This window comes from Bos taurus, chromosome 7, assembly GCF_002263795.3.
Source record: "Bos taurus isolate L1 Dominette 01449 registration number 42190680 breed Hereford chromosome 7, ARS-UCD2.0, whole genome shotgun sequence".
In the NCBI taxonomy this organism is placed as follows: Eukaryota; Metazoa; Chordata; class Mammalia; order Artiodactyla; family Bovidae; genus Bos; species Bos taurus.
The window spans coordinates 52,639,478-52,658,521 of NC_037334.1; the positions used below are offsets into that span (position 1 = coordinate 52,639,478).

Sequence of the window (19,044 nt, forward strand, 5' to 3'; positions counted from 1 at the left end):
TCTTGCTCAAGAAAATATGACACTGAAAGATGAACTCCCCAGGTCAGTAGGTGCCCAAATGCTACTAGGGAAGAGTGGAGAAATAACTCCAGAAAGAATGAAGAGACGGAGCCAAAGCAAAAACAACGCCCAATTGTGGATGTGACTGGAGATGGAAGTAAAGTCCGATGCTATAAAGAACAATATTGCATAGGAACCTGGAATGTTAGGTCCATGAATATTGGAAGTGGTCAAACAGGAGATGGCAAGTGTGAACGTCGACATTCTAGGAATCAGCAAACTAAAATGGACTGGAATGAGAGAATTTAATTCAGATGACCATTATATCTACTACTGTGGGCAGGAATCCATCAGAAGAAATGGAGTAGTCCTCATAGTCAACAAGAGTATCCGAAATGCAGTACTTGGGTTCAATCTCAGAAACAACAGAAGGATCTCCGTTTGTTTCCAAGGCAAACCATTCAGTATCACAGTAATCCAAGTCTATGCCCCTACCAGTAATGCTGAAGAAGCTGAAGTTGAATGGTTCTATGAAGACCTACAAGACTTTCTAGAAATAACACCCAAAAAAGAATGTCCTTTTCATCATAGGGGACTGGAATGCAAAAGTAGGAAGTCAAGAGATACCTGGATTAACAGGCAAATTTAGTCTTCTAGTACAAAATGAAGCAGGGCAAAGGCTAACAGAGTTTTGCCAAGAGAACGTACTGGTCATAGCAAACGCCCTCTTCCAACAACACAAGAAGCAACTCTACACATGGACATCACCAGATGGTCAATACAGAAATCAAACTGATAATATTCTTTATAGCCAAAGATGGAGAAGCTCTATACAGTCAGCTAAAACAAGATTGGCAGCTGACCGTGTCTCAGATCATGAATCCTTATTGCGAAATTCAGGCTCAAATTGAAGACAGTAGGGAAAACCACTAGACCATTCGGGTTCGACCTAAAGAAAATCCCCTATGATTATACAATGGAAGTGACAAATAGATTCAAGTGATTTGATCTGATAGACAGAGTGCCTGAAGAACTATGGGCAGAGGTTCCTGACACTGTACAGGAGGCAGTGATCAAGACCATCTCCAAGAAAAAGAAATGCAAAATGGCAGAATAGTTGTCTGAGGAGGCCTTACAAATAGCTGAGAAAAGAAGAGAAGCAAAAGGCAAAGGAGAAAAGGAAAGATATACCCATTTGAATGCAGAGTTCCAAAGAACAGCAAGGGGAAAGATAGGAAAGCCTTCTTGAGTGAACAGCGCAAAGAGGAAAACAACGGAATGAGAAAGACTAGAGATCTCTTCAAGAAAATGAGAGATACCAAAGGAACATTTCATGCAAAGATTGGTGCAGTAAAGGACAGAAATGGTGTGGTCCTAACAGAAGCAGAAGATGTTAAAAAGAGGTGGCAAGAATTCACAAAAGAACCAAAAAGGTCTTAATGACCTGGATAACCATGAGGGTGTGATCACTCACCTAGAGCCTGGAATGGGAAGTCAAGTGGGCCTTAGGAAGCATTACTATCAACAAAGCTAGTGGAGGTGATGGAATTTCAGTTGAGTTGTTTCAAATCCTAAAAGATAATGCTATCAAAGTGCTGCAGTCAATATGCCAGCAAATTTGGAAAACTCAGCAGTGGGCACAGGACTGGAAAAGTTCAGTTTTCATTCCAATCCCAAAGAAAGGCAATGCCAAAGAATGTTCAAACTACCGCACAATCTTGCTCATTTCACATGCTAGCAATGTAATGCTCAAAATATTTCAAGTTAGGCTTTAACAGTAAGTGAACTGAGAACTTCCAGATATACAAGCTGGGTTTAGAAAAGGCAGAGGAACCAGAGGTAAAACTGTCAACATTTGTTGGGATCACAGAAAAAAGCAAGGGAATTTCAGAAAAACATGTACTTCTGCTTCACTGACTATGCTAAAGCCTTTGACTATATGGATTACAACAAACTGTGGAAAATTCTTAAAGAGATGGGAATACCAGACCACCTTACCTGCCTCCTGAGAAACCTGTATTCAGGCCAAGAAGCAATGTTTAGAACTAGACATGGAACAATGAACTGCCTCAAAATTGGGAAAGGAGTACGTCAAAGCTGTATATTGTCACCTCTCACTTAACTCATATACATCTGGGCTGGATGAAGCTCAAGCTGGAATCAAGATTGCTGGGAGAAATATCAATAACCTCAGATATGCAAATGATACCACCCTTACAGAAGAAAACAAAGAGGAACTGAAGAGCCTCTTGATGAAGGTGAAAGAGGTGAGTGAAAAGCTGGCTTAAAACTCAACATTAAAAAAACTAAGATCATGGCAAACAGATGGAGGGAAAAAATGGAAACAATGACAGACTTTATTTTTGTGAGCTGCAAAATCACTGCAGATGGTGACTGCAGCCATTAAATTAAAAGATGCTTGCTCCTTGGAAGAAAAGCTATGGCAAACCTAGACAGCATATTAAAAAGCAGAGACATCATTTTGCCAACAAAGGTCTGCCTAGTCAAAGCTACGGCTTTTCCAGTAGTCATGTAAGGATGTGAGAGTTGGATCTAAAGAAGGCTGAGAGCCGAAGAATGGATGCTTTCGAACTGTGGTGCTGGAGAAGACTCTTGAGAGTCCCTCGGACAGCAAGGACATCAAACCAGTCAATCCTAAAAGAAATCAACCCTAAATATTCACTGGACGGACTGATGCTGAAGCTGAAGTTCCAATACTTTGGTTACCTGATGTGAAGAGATGATTCACTGGAAAAGACCCTGATGCTGGGAAAGACAGAGGGCAAGAGGAAAAGGGAGGGTGACAGAGGTGAGGTGGTTGGATAACATCATTGACTCAATGGATTTGAGTTTGAGCAAACTCTGAGAGATAGTGAAGGACAGGAAAGCCTGGTGTGCTGCAGTCTATGGGGTCACAAAGAGTTGGACACGAATGAGCGACTGAACAATGACAACAACTACATGTTCAGCAAACCCAGAAATTTCAAATCATTTGAAGTATGTTCTCTGATCAGACTAGTATTAGGTTAGAAATCAGTAAAAGGATAACTACAAAGTTCCCAATTGTTTGGCTATTCTATAAATATCCAAATAACTGGAGTCCGATAAGAAATTAGAAAATATTTTTAACAGAATGAAATCAACATATTACATAGAACAGATGGGACTAACAGAAAACACAAAATAAGATGGTTGATTTAAATCCCTGTAGCTTAAACGGTAAAGAATCTGCCTGCGAGGTAGGAGACCAGGGTTCGATCCCTGAGCTGGAAAGTTCCTCCGGAGAAGGAAATGGCAATCCACTGCAGTATTCTTGCCTGGAGAATTCCATGGACAGAGAAGCCTGGCGGGCTACAGTCCGTGGGGATGCAAAGAGTCAGACACAACTGAGCAACTAACACACACACACACACACACACACACACACACACAGATTTAAATCCAAATATTTCAACAATTATGTCAAATGTAAAGAGACTATATGCTCCACTTGAGACTGATATTATAGATGATGAAGGTATATTAATATTAGACAACACAGTCTTCCAGGCAACACAAAGCATCAAGAAGATAAACAAGGACATACTAGAATAGTAAGGGTTTAGTTTGTCAGGAAAATATAAGAATTTTGAATTTGTAAGCAACTAATAACAATATATATTTATATATTAAGATATATAAAGCAATAGAAAAAGGATAGTCTTAATTTATTCATGAGAATACATTAGACAAATCCAAATTGAGAGACATTTTACAAACCAACTGGGCAAAGTTATAAAAAATAAAGATGGAGAACTACAACAAGGAGTCTGACTCCATTTTTGGTTTAAGTGTTAACAGCTTTTAAGCCTTACCTCTCCCACTTCCCCTTGCGTCCCACATCTGGGCACAAGAACTGGAAGCCTCAGTGCCCAGGTACCAGTGGAAATTCAAACTATTCAGGGACCCTGTGCAGGAACTCTCAGCCTGGCCCTACCCTAAGTAGAATAAAAACTCAGGCCAGTCTCCTTCTCTTAGCCTTTCAAGCCATTTCAAAGATGTTTGAGAGGACTATCCTCCTCTTCTCAGAGACCTCAATTATCTGTTAATAAACCTTTTCATACCCTCTTGATATGTTTGGGGAGTGTCATCATTCTTAACATCCAAACCAAATTATGAGTAGGGGTCCATACGCCTTTGCAGGTGACCACAACAGAAATTATTCCCAATTAAAGAAGACTAAAGGACAACTCATTGGAAAAGACTGATGCCGGGAGGGATTGGGGGCAGGCGGAGAAGGGGACGACAGAGGATGAGATGGCTGGATGGCATCACCGACTCGATAGATGTGAGTTTGAGTGAACTCCGGGAGTTGGTGATGGATAGGGAGGCCTGGCGTGCTGCAATTCATGGGGTTGCAACGAGTCGGACACGACTGAGCGACTGAACTGATCTGAACTGAAAGGACAACTGAATGCAATACATGACCCATTAATTTTTTCTGTAAAGGATGTCACCGTGACAATTGGCAAAATCTAAAGGTCAGATTTAAAAACACTATTACATTAATGTTAATTTCCTAATTTTGATGTGGTTATGGATCTACCTTTAGGAAATGCACACTGAAGGATAAAGAGACAACCAATCTGTATGCTTCAGGAAAAAATGACAACACACACACACAGAGATAAGGCAAATGTGGTAAAATGTTAACATTAGGAATATGCAAGAAGGTTTTTGTTTTATTCTAGCAACTTTTCTGTAAGTCTGAAAATATGTTGATAAATTAAAAGATAAATATAAAGCAAAACCCAACAGAATTACAACGTTACATTCACAAAGTGGGATGTTTTAACCATTTCTCTAAGTAACTAATAAAACAAGCAAACAAAAGTAAAGCTACAGAAAATTTAAGCAACACAATTAACAACCAGGACCTAATGGAGATACACAGAACACTTGATGCAACTGAAGAATACATACATTCATTTCAAGTCAATATAGAACGTTTATATTTAACAGTATTCCCGGTCATAAAGGAAAACTTTACAAATTTTTAAGACTAAATCACAAGAGTACTGACTAGTTGAAACAAAGTGAAAGTTGCTCAGTTGTGCCCAACTCTTTATGACCCCATGGACTACATATATATAGTCCATGGAACTCTCCAGGCCAGAATACTGGAGTACGTAGCCTTTCCCTTCTCCAGGGGATCGTCCCAACCCAGGGATTGAACCCAAGTCTCTTGCATTGCAGGCAGATTCTTTACCAGCTGAGCCACAAGGAAAATCCAAGAATACTACAGTGGGTAGCCTATGCCTTTTCTAGCGGATCTTCTGGACCCACGAATCAAACCAGGGTCTCCTGCATTGCAAGTGGAGTCTTTATCAACTGAGCTATGAGGGAAGCCCAATTAGGCTTCACCTAATGTTCTGTATTAGCGAGGTGGTATACTTTAGGCACCATGGACAATGCTATCAAGTGTGCTGGGAAGGGAGGAAGGCTCTCTGCATGTGGAAAAGCTCCAACTCCTCTCCTTCAGACATTGCAACAGTAACAACCAGACAACCAAGGCATATGGGCCAGTCCAACAGGTAATGCTGTGAGAAATAAATTACCTCAAGGGATGAAGTTACCTCAGCAATTACCTTCCTTTTTGTTCCCCCTAATTAAAGCTATTGTTTTTCCAGTAGTTATGTATGGATGTGAGAGCTGGACCATAAAGAAGGCTGAGCGCCAAAGAACTGATGCTTTTGAACTGTGGTGATGGAAAGATTCTTGAGAGTCCCTTGGACACCAAAGAGATCAAACCAGTAAATCCTAAGGGAAATCAACCCGAATATTCCATTGGAAGGACTAGTGCTGCAGCTGAAGTTCCAATACTTTGGCCACCTGATGCGAAGAGCCAACTCCTTGGAAAACACCCTGATGCTGGGAAAGATTGAGGGCAAGAGGAGAAGGGTGTGACAGAGGATGAGATGGCTGGATGGCATCACTGACTCAAAGGACATGAGTTTGAGCAAGCTCCGGGAGATAGTGAAGCCTGGCGTGCTGCAGTCCATGGGCTCGCAAAGAGATGGACATGATTTAGCAACTGAACAACAACAATATATATGAAAAAAAAGAGACTGAAAACTAATGATTTAACCAACCACTTCAAGAAATTAGAACAGTAAAATAAACACTAAAGAAAACTTTTTAAAGAAAATAAAGGTAAAAGCAGAAATTAATGAGCACAGAGGTTAACAAAGTCAGTAGTTCTTTGTTTTTTTTAAGAAAATTTTAAAAATCTCTGGTGAGACTGATCAGCATTTAAAAATGAGAGAGAGCAATTAGGCACTCAACATCAGGAACAACAACAACAACAAAAAAAAGAGAACTGAATTAAATATGCTTTGCATATTATAATGAATAATTTCATACAAAATGTATGTGAGAATTGAGATGAAATGGACAAATTTCTAGAAAAACATAACTTACCAAAACTGACTCAACAAGAGAAAACCTGATCAGTCCTTGTAACTATGAACAATATTAAATTGGTAGTCAACATTTCCTAGGAGACTAGATGACTTTGCCAGCTGATTATTTCAAACAGTCAAGGAATAAATAATTCCCCTAATCTTATGCAAAAATTCTTCCACAGTTTAGAAAAAGGAAGTATTCCTCAACTCACACTATGAGGTTAGCATAATCTTTAATAGCAAAATGTGAAAGAACAAAAAATCATAGGTTACTTTTACTCATAAACCTAGGCACAAAATTTGTAAAATACCAGCAAACTGAACTAAGCAATATAAAATAAAAAGGATAATAAATAATGCCCAAATTAGATTTATTTTAGGAATGCAAGATTAGTGTTAACTGAAACCAATTATTATGCTTCACCACAATTACACACTGAAAGAGAAAATTATGTGATAATCCTAACAGCATAGAAAAGCATTTGATCAAATTCAATACCCATTCATGATAAATATGCTCAGCAAACTAGGAATACAAGATAATTTCCTCAATATGACAGAGTATTTACTGAAAGTTGAAAGCAAAAACCATGCTTAAAGGTAAAATGTTGAAAACTTTGTCTTTGAGATAAGGAGTAAGACAAGAATATTCAACGTTATCTATCACTTCATTCAAAAACACTGAGGTGTCTGGTGCGTGGTCTGATTCAGTGCAGTAAGGCAAGAAAAAACAATCTTAAGAATTAGAAAGGAAGAAATAACACTCTCATCTTAAGATAATGATTTTGTTGTTATTTAGTTGCTAAGTTGTGTCCAACTCTTGGTGACCCCCATGAACTGTAGCCTCTGTCCCAGGCTCCTCTGGCCATGGGATTTTCCAGGCGAGAATACTGGAGTGGGTAGCCATTTCCTTCTCCAGGGGATCTTCCCAACCCAGGGATCAAACCATGGTCTCCTGCATTGCAGGCAGATTCTTTACTGCCTGAGCTACCAGGGAAGCTCCAAAAAAATCTACAGATAAAGAAATTTTAAATACCAAATAAAAATATGAAGTTTTTTCCCTAATATTTTCCTAATATTAAATTTATTAGGAATAAATTTAATAAAAGTTGTGTAAGACCTCTATACAGAAACAATACAGCTTTACTGAAAAACATTTAAAATGACAAGTGAATGTAGACTTTAAGATTCACAGATTAAAAGACTTGATAACAAGATGTCAATTCTTCCTAGATTGATTTATATAGTCAGTAGAATAAAAATCTCAACAGGTTTCTTTTTTTAAGCTGACAAGGTGATTCTAAAAAAGAGCTTGTACATTCTTGGAAAAGCAGCAAAAGATAGGAGATTACTAATACACTTTATAGAAGCATAATAATCAAGATTGTATGGTACTGGCATTGGAATAGACAAAATGATCAACCAGAAGGAGAGCACAGTTCAGAAAACAGACCTAGGCATAAAAGGCACTTGATATATAACACAGAGTATGTCCAAAGGAGATCAGTCCTGGGTGTTCATCGGAAGGACTGATGCTGAGGCTGAAACTCCAATACTTTGGCCACCTCATGCGAAGAGTTGACTCACTGGAAAAGACCCTGATGCTGGGAGGGAATTGGGGGCAGGGGGAGAAGGGGACGACAGAGGATGAGATGGCTGGATGGCATCACCAACTCGATGCACATGAGTTTGGGTGAACTCAGGAGTTGGTGATGGACAGGGAGGCCTGGCGTGCTGTGATTCATGGGGTCGCAAAGAGTTGGACACGACTGAGCAACTGAACTGAACTGAACTAACTGAGCATGTCAGATATCCCAATTAATGGGAGTGGAGCTAAGGGTCCATATAAAAAAAGAAATTGTACCCATATGCAAATAAATCAAACACAAATCAATTAAAAACCTCAATGTGAAAGGAAAAACTATAGGATTAATTATCTTGATGACTAAAGGATTTCTTAAACAAGACACAGCACACATTACTCATAAAGGAAAAGACTGGTAAATCTAAGCACTTCATATAAAGAACTTTCATTAAGACACTGTTCAAAAAAAAAGAGAAAAGCCACAAAGTCAGAGAAGATGTTTGTGACAAAGGACCAATATCTAGGCTATACAAATAATTTCTTTTGTATTGGAACAGCACTGTTTTGCAATCCTAATGAACAAACAGATCTATGTACTAACAATCAGCAGCCATTAACATCACAAAAGGGAGAGCCACAGATTGCGTGCCTTCTGAAGAGGATCTCAACCCAGGCTCCTCTGGCCATGGGATTTTCCAGGCGAGAATACTGGAGTGGGTAGCCATTTCCTTCTCCAGGGGATCTTCCCAACCCAGGGATCAAACCATGATCAAACACCTATTACAAAGAAGTTTTGGTGAAAAACAAACAAATGGAGTTGGTTCTGACTAAGCTTCTGGATCCAACTGCTAATTTACAGCAAATACAGGGTACAGAAACTATACACTATACTATGGGAATACAATTGCAAAGCTGCTATTATGGTAAACACTACAGGACAAATGATAGTTTTTTTACAATGAATGAATTTCAAGGGGGAAAGAAGAGAAAGAGGAAAACCCAATAAGATTTAAGAGATGAAGATATTAAAAAAAAATGGGTAAAACTAAGATACAGTGTTTAGGAATATAAACTTGGGTGATAAAACTTAAAAAAAAAAAAAAAAAGTTAGAGACCACACATTTTATTGGGATTATGGTTTCTATTTTAGAGGGAAGAGGTACATGAATTTTCCTAGGAGTTTCCTGTAAAGTTCCTATCTCCTGACATGTGGCATTTCAAGGGTATTGACATTATAATAATTCATTAAGTTACACATCTGTTTTATGTAGCTTTCTATATTTTTTTATACTTAATAAAAAATTAAAATATGAAAAGATCATCTAAAAATTAGATAATGATAAGTTGGTGGAGAGGAAAGGGTAGTAATATAACTATTAAATTTTCATTTTCCTAATAGGGAGGCAACAGATAAAAATCTTCAATTTACTAAAAAACAGAGGCAAAAGCACAGTATTTAAATAGGTATTACTATACAATACAGAAGATTGTCCATGAGACCGATAAAATTTTTTTTAAAAAGAGGGGTTTAATATTCAGGTAAGAAATAAAGTATGACCCAAGGTTATAGTAGGGATGGAGACAGAAATAAGATGAATTTGAGAATTACCTAATAAAAAGAATCAAATAGGCTTGATGTAACCAAATACTGAACTCTGGTTATACACGTGCTTCAAAGTGTTATGACTTAGCAATTCTGAAGGCACTTATTAATGTGTACTGTAAGAATGAGCAAACACTAAAAACATTACTAAATAGGTTGTGACTAACAAGAGCCACCTAAAAGGCATCTATGCTGTGAGGAGTCAGGGCGGTGGTTACTCTGAGTCAAGGAGGGAGGAGTAAGATATCATTTGTAGCTGGAAATGGGTAAGATGAGTTTCCCAAGTCTTAGTAACATTCTGTTTCTTGACTGGGTGTCAATTACACAGATTAAAATTTCATTTTTAATTTCGTGAAAATTCATCAAACCATACATATATGATCTATACACTTCAACCTAGAGCAAAAGACAGACACACACACTTCTGATTACAACAATATAAACATATATATACAGTGTAAGCAAAGACTACAGAGGAATGTAGACAAATTTAAATGGCTCCATTTGTTAATGTACTGAGACAATGTAAATGTCTAAATGTTTAAAACTGTCATCCACCAGGGAACTGTGAAAAATGCTAGATAAGCATGGGTCCGGACACCACCTATAACATTTTCACATCCTTGGATAGCTGGCCCTGAGAGAGGTAGAGATCCACTGACAACCAACAGGAAAGATACAGTCAAAATGTAAAACCCATAGAATACTCCAATTAGTTGCCGTCTCAGCACTGTTATAGGAATGATGCATTAATTCAGGATACAAGCATGACAGTATCGTACAACCTTCTCAATCACTCCAGCCCCTATTTTTGCCACATCAAGGATGGGAAACCTAGAACAAAGTCCTCATGTCTCAAACGAAAAATGACATCAAAAGCTAATTTCAATCTAGAGAATTGTGTAAAATTCATGTGGGACAAACACAGAAATGGATACAGACAGCACTTCAGCAGAGAGGGAAGGAAGAGAATCTTATTTGCAAATGGATGTGCTTCTCTGCTGACAACAGCAGAAGAGACACCCTTTATCACTCAGGAGACTCCAGGAGAAAGCGTGTTAGTGCCAGGGTCTAGCTGCTGCAAACTTGACCTCTAGAAGATTCTTAGCACTTTGGCTAATGGGTACTACAGCTTCCAAACCAGGCGCTCAGCCAACCTAGTCTCCAAGGACCAGACTTTTTGAGTGCTCTGCCAGCCCTGCCAAGAAGTCAGCTCCTAAAACGTCCCTTCTGTAACCTGTGCTCTTGCCCAAAGCAAGGGAACAGACTGCCTGCTGTGGCTGCTGAAAGTCAGAGTCACTGACCCATTTCCAAAGGGGAAAAAGAGCATCAGGAGTCAAGAGATTTCATCTCATCATCTGCATCTAGGCCCGCCTCTGGGGTTATCTCTGACAAGGTCATAGGGATGCTATAATCCTGAAGCTGCAGAAGAATTTTCACACATGCCCATCCCCTACACAACAGTATTTTTTTCTTTCTGTAGAGCAGTCTATGAAGTATTCCTAACTAATTAAGTCTGATCAGGGAGAAAGGCTACAATGAAGTAGAAAAGAAGTGTCTGGGAGATAAAAGTGATCTGGGATCACCGTGGGATGCAGCTATTACAGAGCAGGTAAATTTGGTGTCCCAAAGCTTAAAACCTCTCCTTTAATTCCCCAGAAAGAGCATGGTCCACTTCAACCATGTTCTCTGTTGAGAGCAACCTGTGAACTTCTCTGAAGACTTTGGGTAGGTAACAGACTATCATGTCAGGAGTCACAAGCCACTGTCCTAGTAAAAGCCTCCGCCCCTCTCCCTCTGCGGGCTGCAGAGCACTGCGCCTTCACTTCCTCTGCCAGCACCTCTGGGGAAATCCAAACGATGGGAGGCTCTGCTGTGTGAGGAAGACACGTTCGGCTCTGAACCTCCTCAGTCCCAATCTGAGAGAGCCTCCCTCACTCCTTAAGAAATGAAGTCCATACACACACTGCAAGATGAGAAAACAGACAAAGCCAGCTAGAGAGGAAACCTAGAGACACCAACAAATTGCAATGTAGATTTTGTCTGGCTCTAATTCAAATGAACTTAAAATACTACTTTAACAACACTGAGTGGATATGTGTTGATTAATTAAAGAATTTTTCAGATGTGGAAATATGATTCTCTTTCTTAAAAAGTTCTTATTTTTTGATACACATTCTCAACTAAGGATATTAAATGATATGACTAATGAGAATATGCTTTAGAATAACTGGAGTGGTGAGGAGGAGGCTGATGCAGGTACATGAAACAAGACTAGCCATGAGTTAAGTTTTCAAACTGGGTGATGGAGACAGGTATTCATACTATTCTCTTCATATATGTGTGTGTGTACACACATGTGTACATATGTATCAAACATGTGTGGGGAGAGGGGTTACATTTTCAAAAATAAAAGTGTTTTTTTTAAGTCACACTGTTTCTCTAGAGTCACCAGAGAATCTGATTCTCCTCAGACAAGTGAGCGAAAAGGGTATCTTTTCTTCTTAGCTGATTCTTTAATTGAGGATACCCAGCCTAAACATCTCTGCAGTAAAACCACTGAAACCCAGGTTTAAGATTCTTGATAAGCCAAAGGGGATGTACTGCCTGCCATCTCAAAGCCAGCACCCTGCCACGGCTAGTTGGTGTCCAGCAGCCAGGCATCACTGTTCTTTGCTCAGCTGGCAGGGACTTGAGCATCTATTGCTCAGCATGCAGGCAGCCTGCAGCAAGGTAAGTCTCTGATGAGCAAGTGCTGAGTAAAGATCCGAAGCCCTGCCTCAGCCTGCTCCCTCCCTCCCCCAGCCAGGCTCCTCCCTTGCAGAATTCTTTTTTTTTTCTGCGTCACAAACACAAAATGGAGTTAGCTGGGAGCAAAAACAATCTGTCTAAAATGGCTGAATGCAGCAGGGAGTGCCAGGCAATAAAGCGAAGGGAAAGGGCACCCCCTGCTGTCCAATTCAGGGACCCTATTTTTCTTTTATCACTATTTTTGCATATGTCAAAACAATCAATCCTACAGAGTCCAAGCTAATTTTGTCATGAATCTTGATATCTATATTGAATTCTAACTTTTGGAGAGTAGAAATTGAGGCTAAGAAGGGAAAATAATTCTCAGTTTCTAAAGACAGAGCAGAGTCAAGTCACAAGGTCAGCAGCCCAAGTCCCAGTTGTTATTTGGTTATGATTAGTAATGGTTCCTAAGAGCCCTCAGAATGGAAGGGAGGTCCATCTCCATGCAGTATTCCCCAACTTCAGGATGAGCTAATGGCCCCCGGAGTCCAACTATAGCCATCACTTCCCCAGGAATTCCTGCTGTGGACTTCTCTCAATGAAGACCACAAACAGGAAACGGAGGAGTGGTGAGTTGCCTGACATCCTGGCAACTAAGTTCCCAAGAGTCGCAGGTGGGAGTGACTAAGCGGGGTAGGAAAAAGGATTTGGGGGAAATACTGCTGAGAACACAAGACTGGCTCTAAAGCCAGTTACACCTGAAGGGATGAAAGATTCAGGCTGATGTATAAAACAACTCCACCTATCCTTAATTCTCACTCACTGACTCAGGACCACACACTACATGCTCTGCCCAGGATGAAGCCTGAGGCATCTGTCCCTATTCTATGGGGAACACCCTCCATAATCTTATGCTACAGCTCCTTTGAGTAAACTGAATACTTTATGACTAAAGGACAGCACATGAGAAAGATGGGGAAAGCAGAAGTATGTTGAGAAATCCATGGAGCCAAGGCACCAATGGTTTTCACTACTTAAATGAGGCAGCACAAACATGTGAGTTTATCCAATGTCCATAAAGTGAGATAACAGCAATACATACAACACACATGAGCACAGACTCATAATAGGAAGTTTTTTAAAAAAATGGACTCTGGTACCACTGCAGTTCTCTCGAAAAAAAAAAAATTGGGTCTTTATAGAAGAGGCGTAGGTCTCTTCAGCATATCTGAAAGATTAGAATACTGTGTTAGATCTCTAGGAAACAATAACAGGCTTTCTGTGAGGATAACACAGCTATGGCATCACCAAGTCTACCTGGCATACAACAAACTATGTCTCCAAAGCTCTACAAGAACTCTTTGATTCTGGGAAGAGGACAGAGCAAGAGAAGCCTATCATGTGCTAATGTAAGGTGCCCGTGGGCAGGATTTCTACTTTACATTCCCCTTCACTGTGATATGAGGGAAATTGAGCACCCTCAAAGTCACTCAGAGGTATACACCACTGTGGGGAGGATAGTGGGGAGACAGATAAACAGCATGCCAGTCGAACAGCTGTTTATCCCTGCCCAAAGGTAACCAAATTTCTATCACTGACCTCTTAGCCAAAACAAATACCCATCTGCTAAATCACACAGAAATGGATAGTCACAGATGTGCAAGCTGTAAAGAAGAATGAAGCAAACTTGCAGAAATGGATAAACCTGAAGGTCAAGAACGAGGCCAGATAGAATTCCAAATCTGTAAGAACCTAGTGCTGAGAGTTAGCAAGAAGGGGGCACAAAGAAGTATGAAAGGGTGGCAGAAAAGCAGTGTTCAGAATCTGGGCACTTTACAAGCAATCTGCTCATTCAGACAATAATACAGTCATTGAGCTTCTCACAGATACTTTCCCAGCACACCCAGGACAGTGACTCAGTAAGGGAGTGCTAACAACCAGAGCAGCTTCAGAAATGTGGGTGGATAGGGGCTCGAAGGATGGGCACTGTCCCAAGCAAGTCAGCAAAAGGGTAGGACAGGTTTATGCAAGGGAACAGGAGGGCGAGAGGGCAGGAGAAAAGGCATCAAATTAAGGTACTAGGAATAAAAACTTCTCCTTTCTTAAAAAAATGAATCAGGACCTAAATAAGGGATTGACATATTTTTATACTCTCTTTTAACCTTCCATCTCCTTTTCTCTCTTGAGAGTCATTTGTTAAAGAAATCAGGACACTGGTCACGATGAAAGGTGAAGAGCACTGGCACAGGGCCAGGATGGTACCCAGGAGTGGGCACCTCAGCTTTTTCTGACATTCCTGCCTTCTTGCCCCTCCTGTCAGTAATGCTAAATTTCAGAACCCAAAACACCTGGGGTAAAATCCTGGCTTGGTATTTACTTGCTATGAGCTCTCAGTAAACAAAGGACATATGCATATCTGTCAGTTATAAAATGAAGATGATACCTATTTGGCAGCATTGTTTCAATAATCAGAAAGAATAGGTGATAAGCCTCTGTCACAGTATCTGACATTAAATACATATTCTGGGATAAGATGGAATGAGAAGATAAAATAGCTTCATCTTTTTCTAGGTGCTGGGAGCAGTTTTAGTCTTTGCCCAGCCTCACCCCCTCTTACCACCACCCTCAACCTAAATACAGAGTAAACTGCAGACTTCTAAGCCATTCTCTGTAACAAAGGATCCTAGAAATATCCTCCATTTTATTTTGGGTTTTGGGAGGGGAAGTACCGGGGTAAAAGTATAACAAAGAGAACAGATGGAATAAACACCCAGCCCCCAGCCTGAATCTGCAGATGCAGCTGCTGGTTTTCGTCACACTGCTGTTTTTTTCCTTTCTTTGTTCCTAAGGTGGAAGCCAGAATAGGGTGGGGAAGAGGGGGGAGAAGGGGTGGGGATGGGGACAGGACCGTCATCAGTTACAGAAAGTCACCTGATAGTCTCCTCCAATCCCTGGTCTGTGACCTCACAATGTGGAACCTGAGCCAAAATGGCTCAACTGCGCACACCCCGTGGCTGAAAAGAAAAATGCAAGCAGAGCAGGAGGAAAGCAAGCCAAATAGGAAAAGGGGGATTTGGAAGGATTTGAGCAGTTTTTCTCGCAAAGAAGAAATTTAAACACACAGACAGGCAGACAGAAGAGTGTCTAATCTTCTCATCTAACAGATCCAAGAGAAACAAATCACAACTTTTAAAACAGAGCTGAAATCACTGTGGGATTGGGAGAGAATGGCCATCCCATCTTGCAGATGAGGGGCTACCAATGCCCTTCTGTTGACTCGGGTTCTGGGGTTCCCTTACCCAGGGGAGTGCACAAAAGAACAGTCATTTAAAAGTTGTAGTCTGACTTTTCAAAGAGAAGCAGGCTAGGATTACCAGGGAGAATGAAGTAAAAAATGCTGTTACCTACTCCACAGAACTGGATGATAGAGCTCCAATGTCTTTGCAAGGATTCATTTATTAGGTCCAAATACTTCTAGAAACCTCATTTTCACACATCCTGGCCACTAGCAAATTTCCTTTTTAACCCTTTTGTCTCCTATTATAAAAATAAGTTGACCATAGTATAGAAAAGTTGAAATGAAAAAAACCCAGCACCCTAACAAAATCTATTACAGTATTCTGGTATATTTCCTTTCAGACTTTTATTTCTGCATTTTTTTCCCCATAAAACACAATTGCAATAAGGGTTGTATATGACTGTTTCCTGCTTTTTCCCACGTAACACTCTATCATGAGCATTCTTCCATGTTGCTCCGAAGGCGATGGGCCAGAGTCATAAAATGGGACAGTTACAGGGTATTAAGTTCTACGGGAATTTTCTCCAGAACAAAAACTACATAGGAAGGCCATGCCCTTTCATGGCTAGTGACACAAAGCTCTGCTCCTGCTCCAACGAAGTAGATGGAGGTCTGGAGAGCCCATAGCCGAAATTCTCCAGAAATTCTCAAGTCTCTCTTCCCCACACTATATTGGCTGTAAGGCTATAATATAAACTGTTGTGTCTTCAGAGTTGGTGTGGGTAGGTAACTGTTTAGTTGTTACACGAATTTACGCAAGAAAAGCAGGGAGAACAAAATAACACATGGGCACACTAAGATGCAGTGAGATCAAATGGGTCACTGCAGGGACTGTTTCCAAAAACGGACGGATTACTTCATTACTGTACATATTTCTGTCTTACTGTAGCGTTTTATTATAAAAGTGACAACTAAAAAGTTTTAAATTTATAATTTTTCTAAATGAGAAAGATCTCTACGCACTAATAAGAAAAATCTCCAGGATACAGGAGCAAGGTATAGAAGAGTACAGATAGCACTTTTGGTAAAGGGAGAGAAGATAAAAATCTGTATTAGTATGTGCTACAAAGGCAGTTTTCAAAAACACTTAAAGAAACTAATAAAATGGCTATTTCTTGGGAGTTCCCTGGCAGTCCAGAGGTCAGGACTCAGTGCTTTCACTGCCGTGGCCCAGTTTCAATCCCTGCTCAGACAACTAGGATCCCACAAGCTGTGCAATTCAGCCAGGGACAGAGAACGTTGGGATGGATGAGTACTAGGAAGGGAATGAGACTTTTAAAAATATCATCTTGACTTCTGAAGTACCTATATTGTTTGCATAGAAAATGAGGTAATACAGAAGCAGAAATGAAAGCCCCAGAAGAAACATTCTATAGTGAAGACACCCTTGGTACTCCCTGAAAACTAGTATGTCCTTATGTTTGGAGGGACATTTGTCTCCTACCAGCAGAAAACCAAGTTCAGACCCAATGACTCCTAAGGACTACAGGGGATCCTCCGAACAGTGCTTTTCTCTTGAGGCACCAGTGCCAGGCTCCAGTAAGAAGCCCAAGAGCACCAATCGCTCTTCTGCAAAACCCGCCCAAAGCCCAGCTCTGCTCTGACACTTCCCTGAGACCCTGTTCCTCTTACTAAACACATCTCCAATCTCTACCGACTCCAGGTGTCCATGGTGAGAGAATAACCAAACGTGAGTAAGAGTTATTCCCAGTCAGATGCAACACCCTTCCATCATGAGCTAGACCCCTTCCAGCCCCTCACAACTCCACCTCTGCCGTATGGGCTGAGAGAGCACTCAGCACCTGCCCTCCATCCACCCTCTCCAGGCCAGTCAGTTTCTCAGTGCTCCCAGCTACTTCACTGACTCCAGAGAACTTCTTGAGAGCCTTCCCTTCTAAGATGCCTGTTGAGATCTGGCTGGGAAGACAGCAAGAAAAGAAGTTTGTAAAAGCAAGTGTGGTAGCAGTTAATAGAAAATGTCATACTGTTTCCTAACTAATCTGCATGACCTCCATAAAAACAAGGGTAATTGTACAATATTCACTCTGACAGAGACATCAAAAATGTTATTACCAGAAGAAGTAAAAGGCAGCTTTCAGACTATGGCAGAGAATGGAAGACAGTGAGCAGAAAATGGAAAAAGAAATAAACACTGAGGTAATGGATTGAGCCATATTAATGTATCTATAACAAAATTATATGAGGAGCTTGTTAAAAACATACCCTTCTACAGTCCCCATAACTCAGAATCTCTGCACGTATAGAGCCCAGGTATTTACATCCTCACGTAATCTTTATATGCACTCAAGTTTGGGAATTACTGGGAGAAACAGATATTCAAAGATAGGGACTAACTGCACTAAGATGATAGGAGCTAAAGCAATATTCATCCCATACAGGATGGCTTAAGTCTCAGACAGTGCCACACAAAAGGACATTTTGTCAGCAATCAAATCTGGAATCTGTAGGCAATGGGAGATGGGACCTTGAGTTTAAAAGCTACAGTTGCACTCTGTGTGTCTAGAATAATAACAGAGGCACACACTAAAGTCTGAATAGCTAGAGAGAAGCTCTAACACTGGGATTATTTTAAGATAATCAGAAGTTAATAAATGACAGAAGGGTTGACTATATACAAAAACCTTTTTGCACCAGCAAATTCTACCCAAGGCAGGCTAGGGGAATTCCCTGAAGTAAATTAATTCAGTACAGTATCTCTGGGAAATGATCAGTAAATAATCAGGGGGTAGTTCTATTACATGCTTGAAGTACCTATTTAGTAGAAACTAGGACAAAGATGATATTATGAATGTGTATATAATGGGGTTACAAATATATACATATAATGAACTACCAAAATGGTAAAATATCAATATAAGCCTTTCTTTAAGTCTCTGAAAGGAAGGCTGTTTTCATGAAGCTATCAGACTAAAACGAAAACAAAACCAAAAACATTCTCCAGCCTCTGGGTCCCCAGAGAACAGTAACATTGCTCCTCCAGGAATACAAGCGGCAATGCGACAAGATCCTTTTCTTAAAGGGCAAGCTACAGCTTCCTGTCTTCATTTTTACTTACAGTCCTCCAAGTGAATTTCCTGACCGGTAGAGGGCAGCATACCAGGCAGAGCGTATTTGAATACAACAGAGGTTGCCGCTCTCTAACGTGACTGCATCACTACCAGACGTAACAATGACACAGCTAAAATAGAAGAGTTCCATGTGCCATCTGGTGGCGAAAAAGGAAAAGCGCACACTGCAGATAAAACATATCAAATTCGTCTAGTTGAGAAGGAATTAAAGTTAATTAGCTTTATCTGATGACATCCTTCCTCAAATCTCCACGAGTAAGTCTTCTGTGGAATCTGTATCAGCAGCCTTCATG

The 19,044-nt window shown here is 40.3% G+C and overlaps 1 protein-coding gene across 3 annotated transcripts in view; it reads right to left on the reverse strand.

Moving 5' to 3' along the window:
• Positions 1-18,873, reverse strand: part of LOC132345761 (protein diaphanous homolog 1) — a 57,527-nt gene extending 38,654 nt beyond the window's left edge. For 2 of the 3 annotated variants that reach the window (XM_059888767.1, XM_059888769.1), the window contains exon 1: positions 1-15,461. This exon is cut by the window's left edge and continues 21,667 nt beyond it. Coding sequence is in view for 1 of the 3 variants with exons in the window: in XM_059888768.1 (XP_059744751.1) it covers positions 18,739-18,778 (40 nt within the window). In the remaining 2 variants the exon portion in view is untranslated. Of the gene's footprint in view, positions 15,462-18,738 lie in introns of those variants that run through there. The other variant, XM_059888768.1, reaches the window with a different exon arrangement.
• Positions 18,874-19,044: the final 171 nt, after the last annotated feature.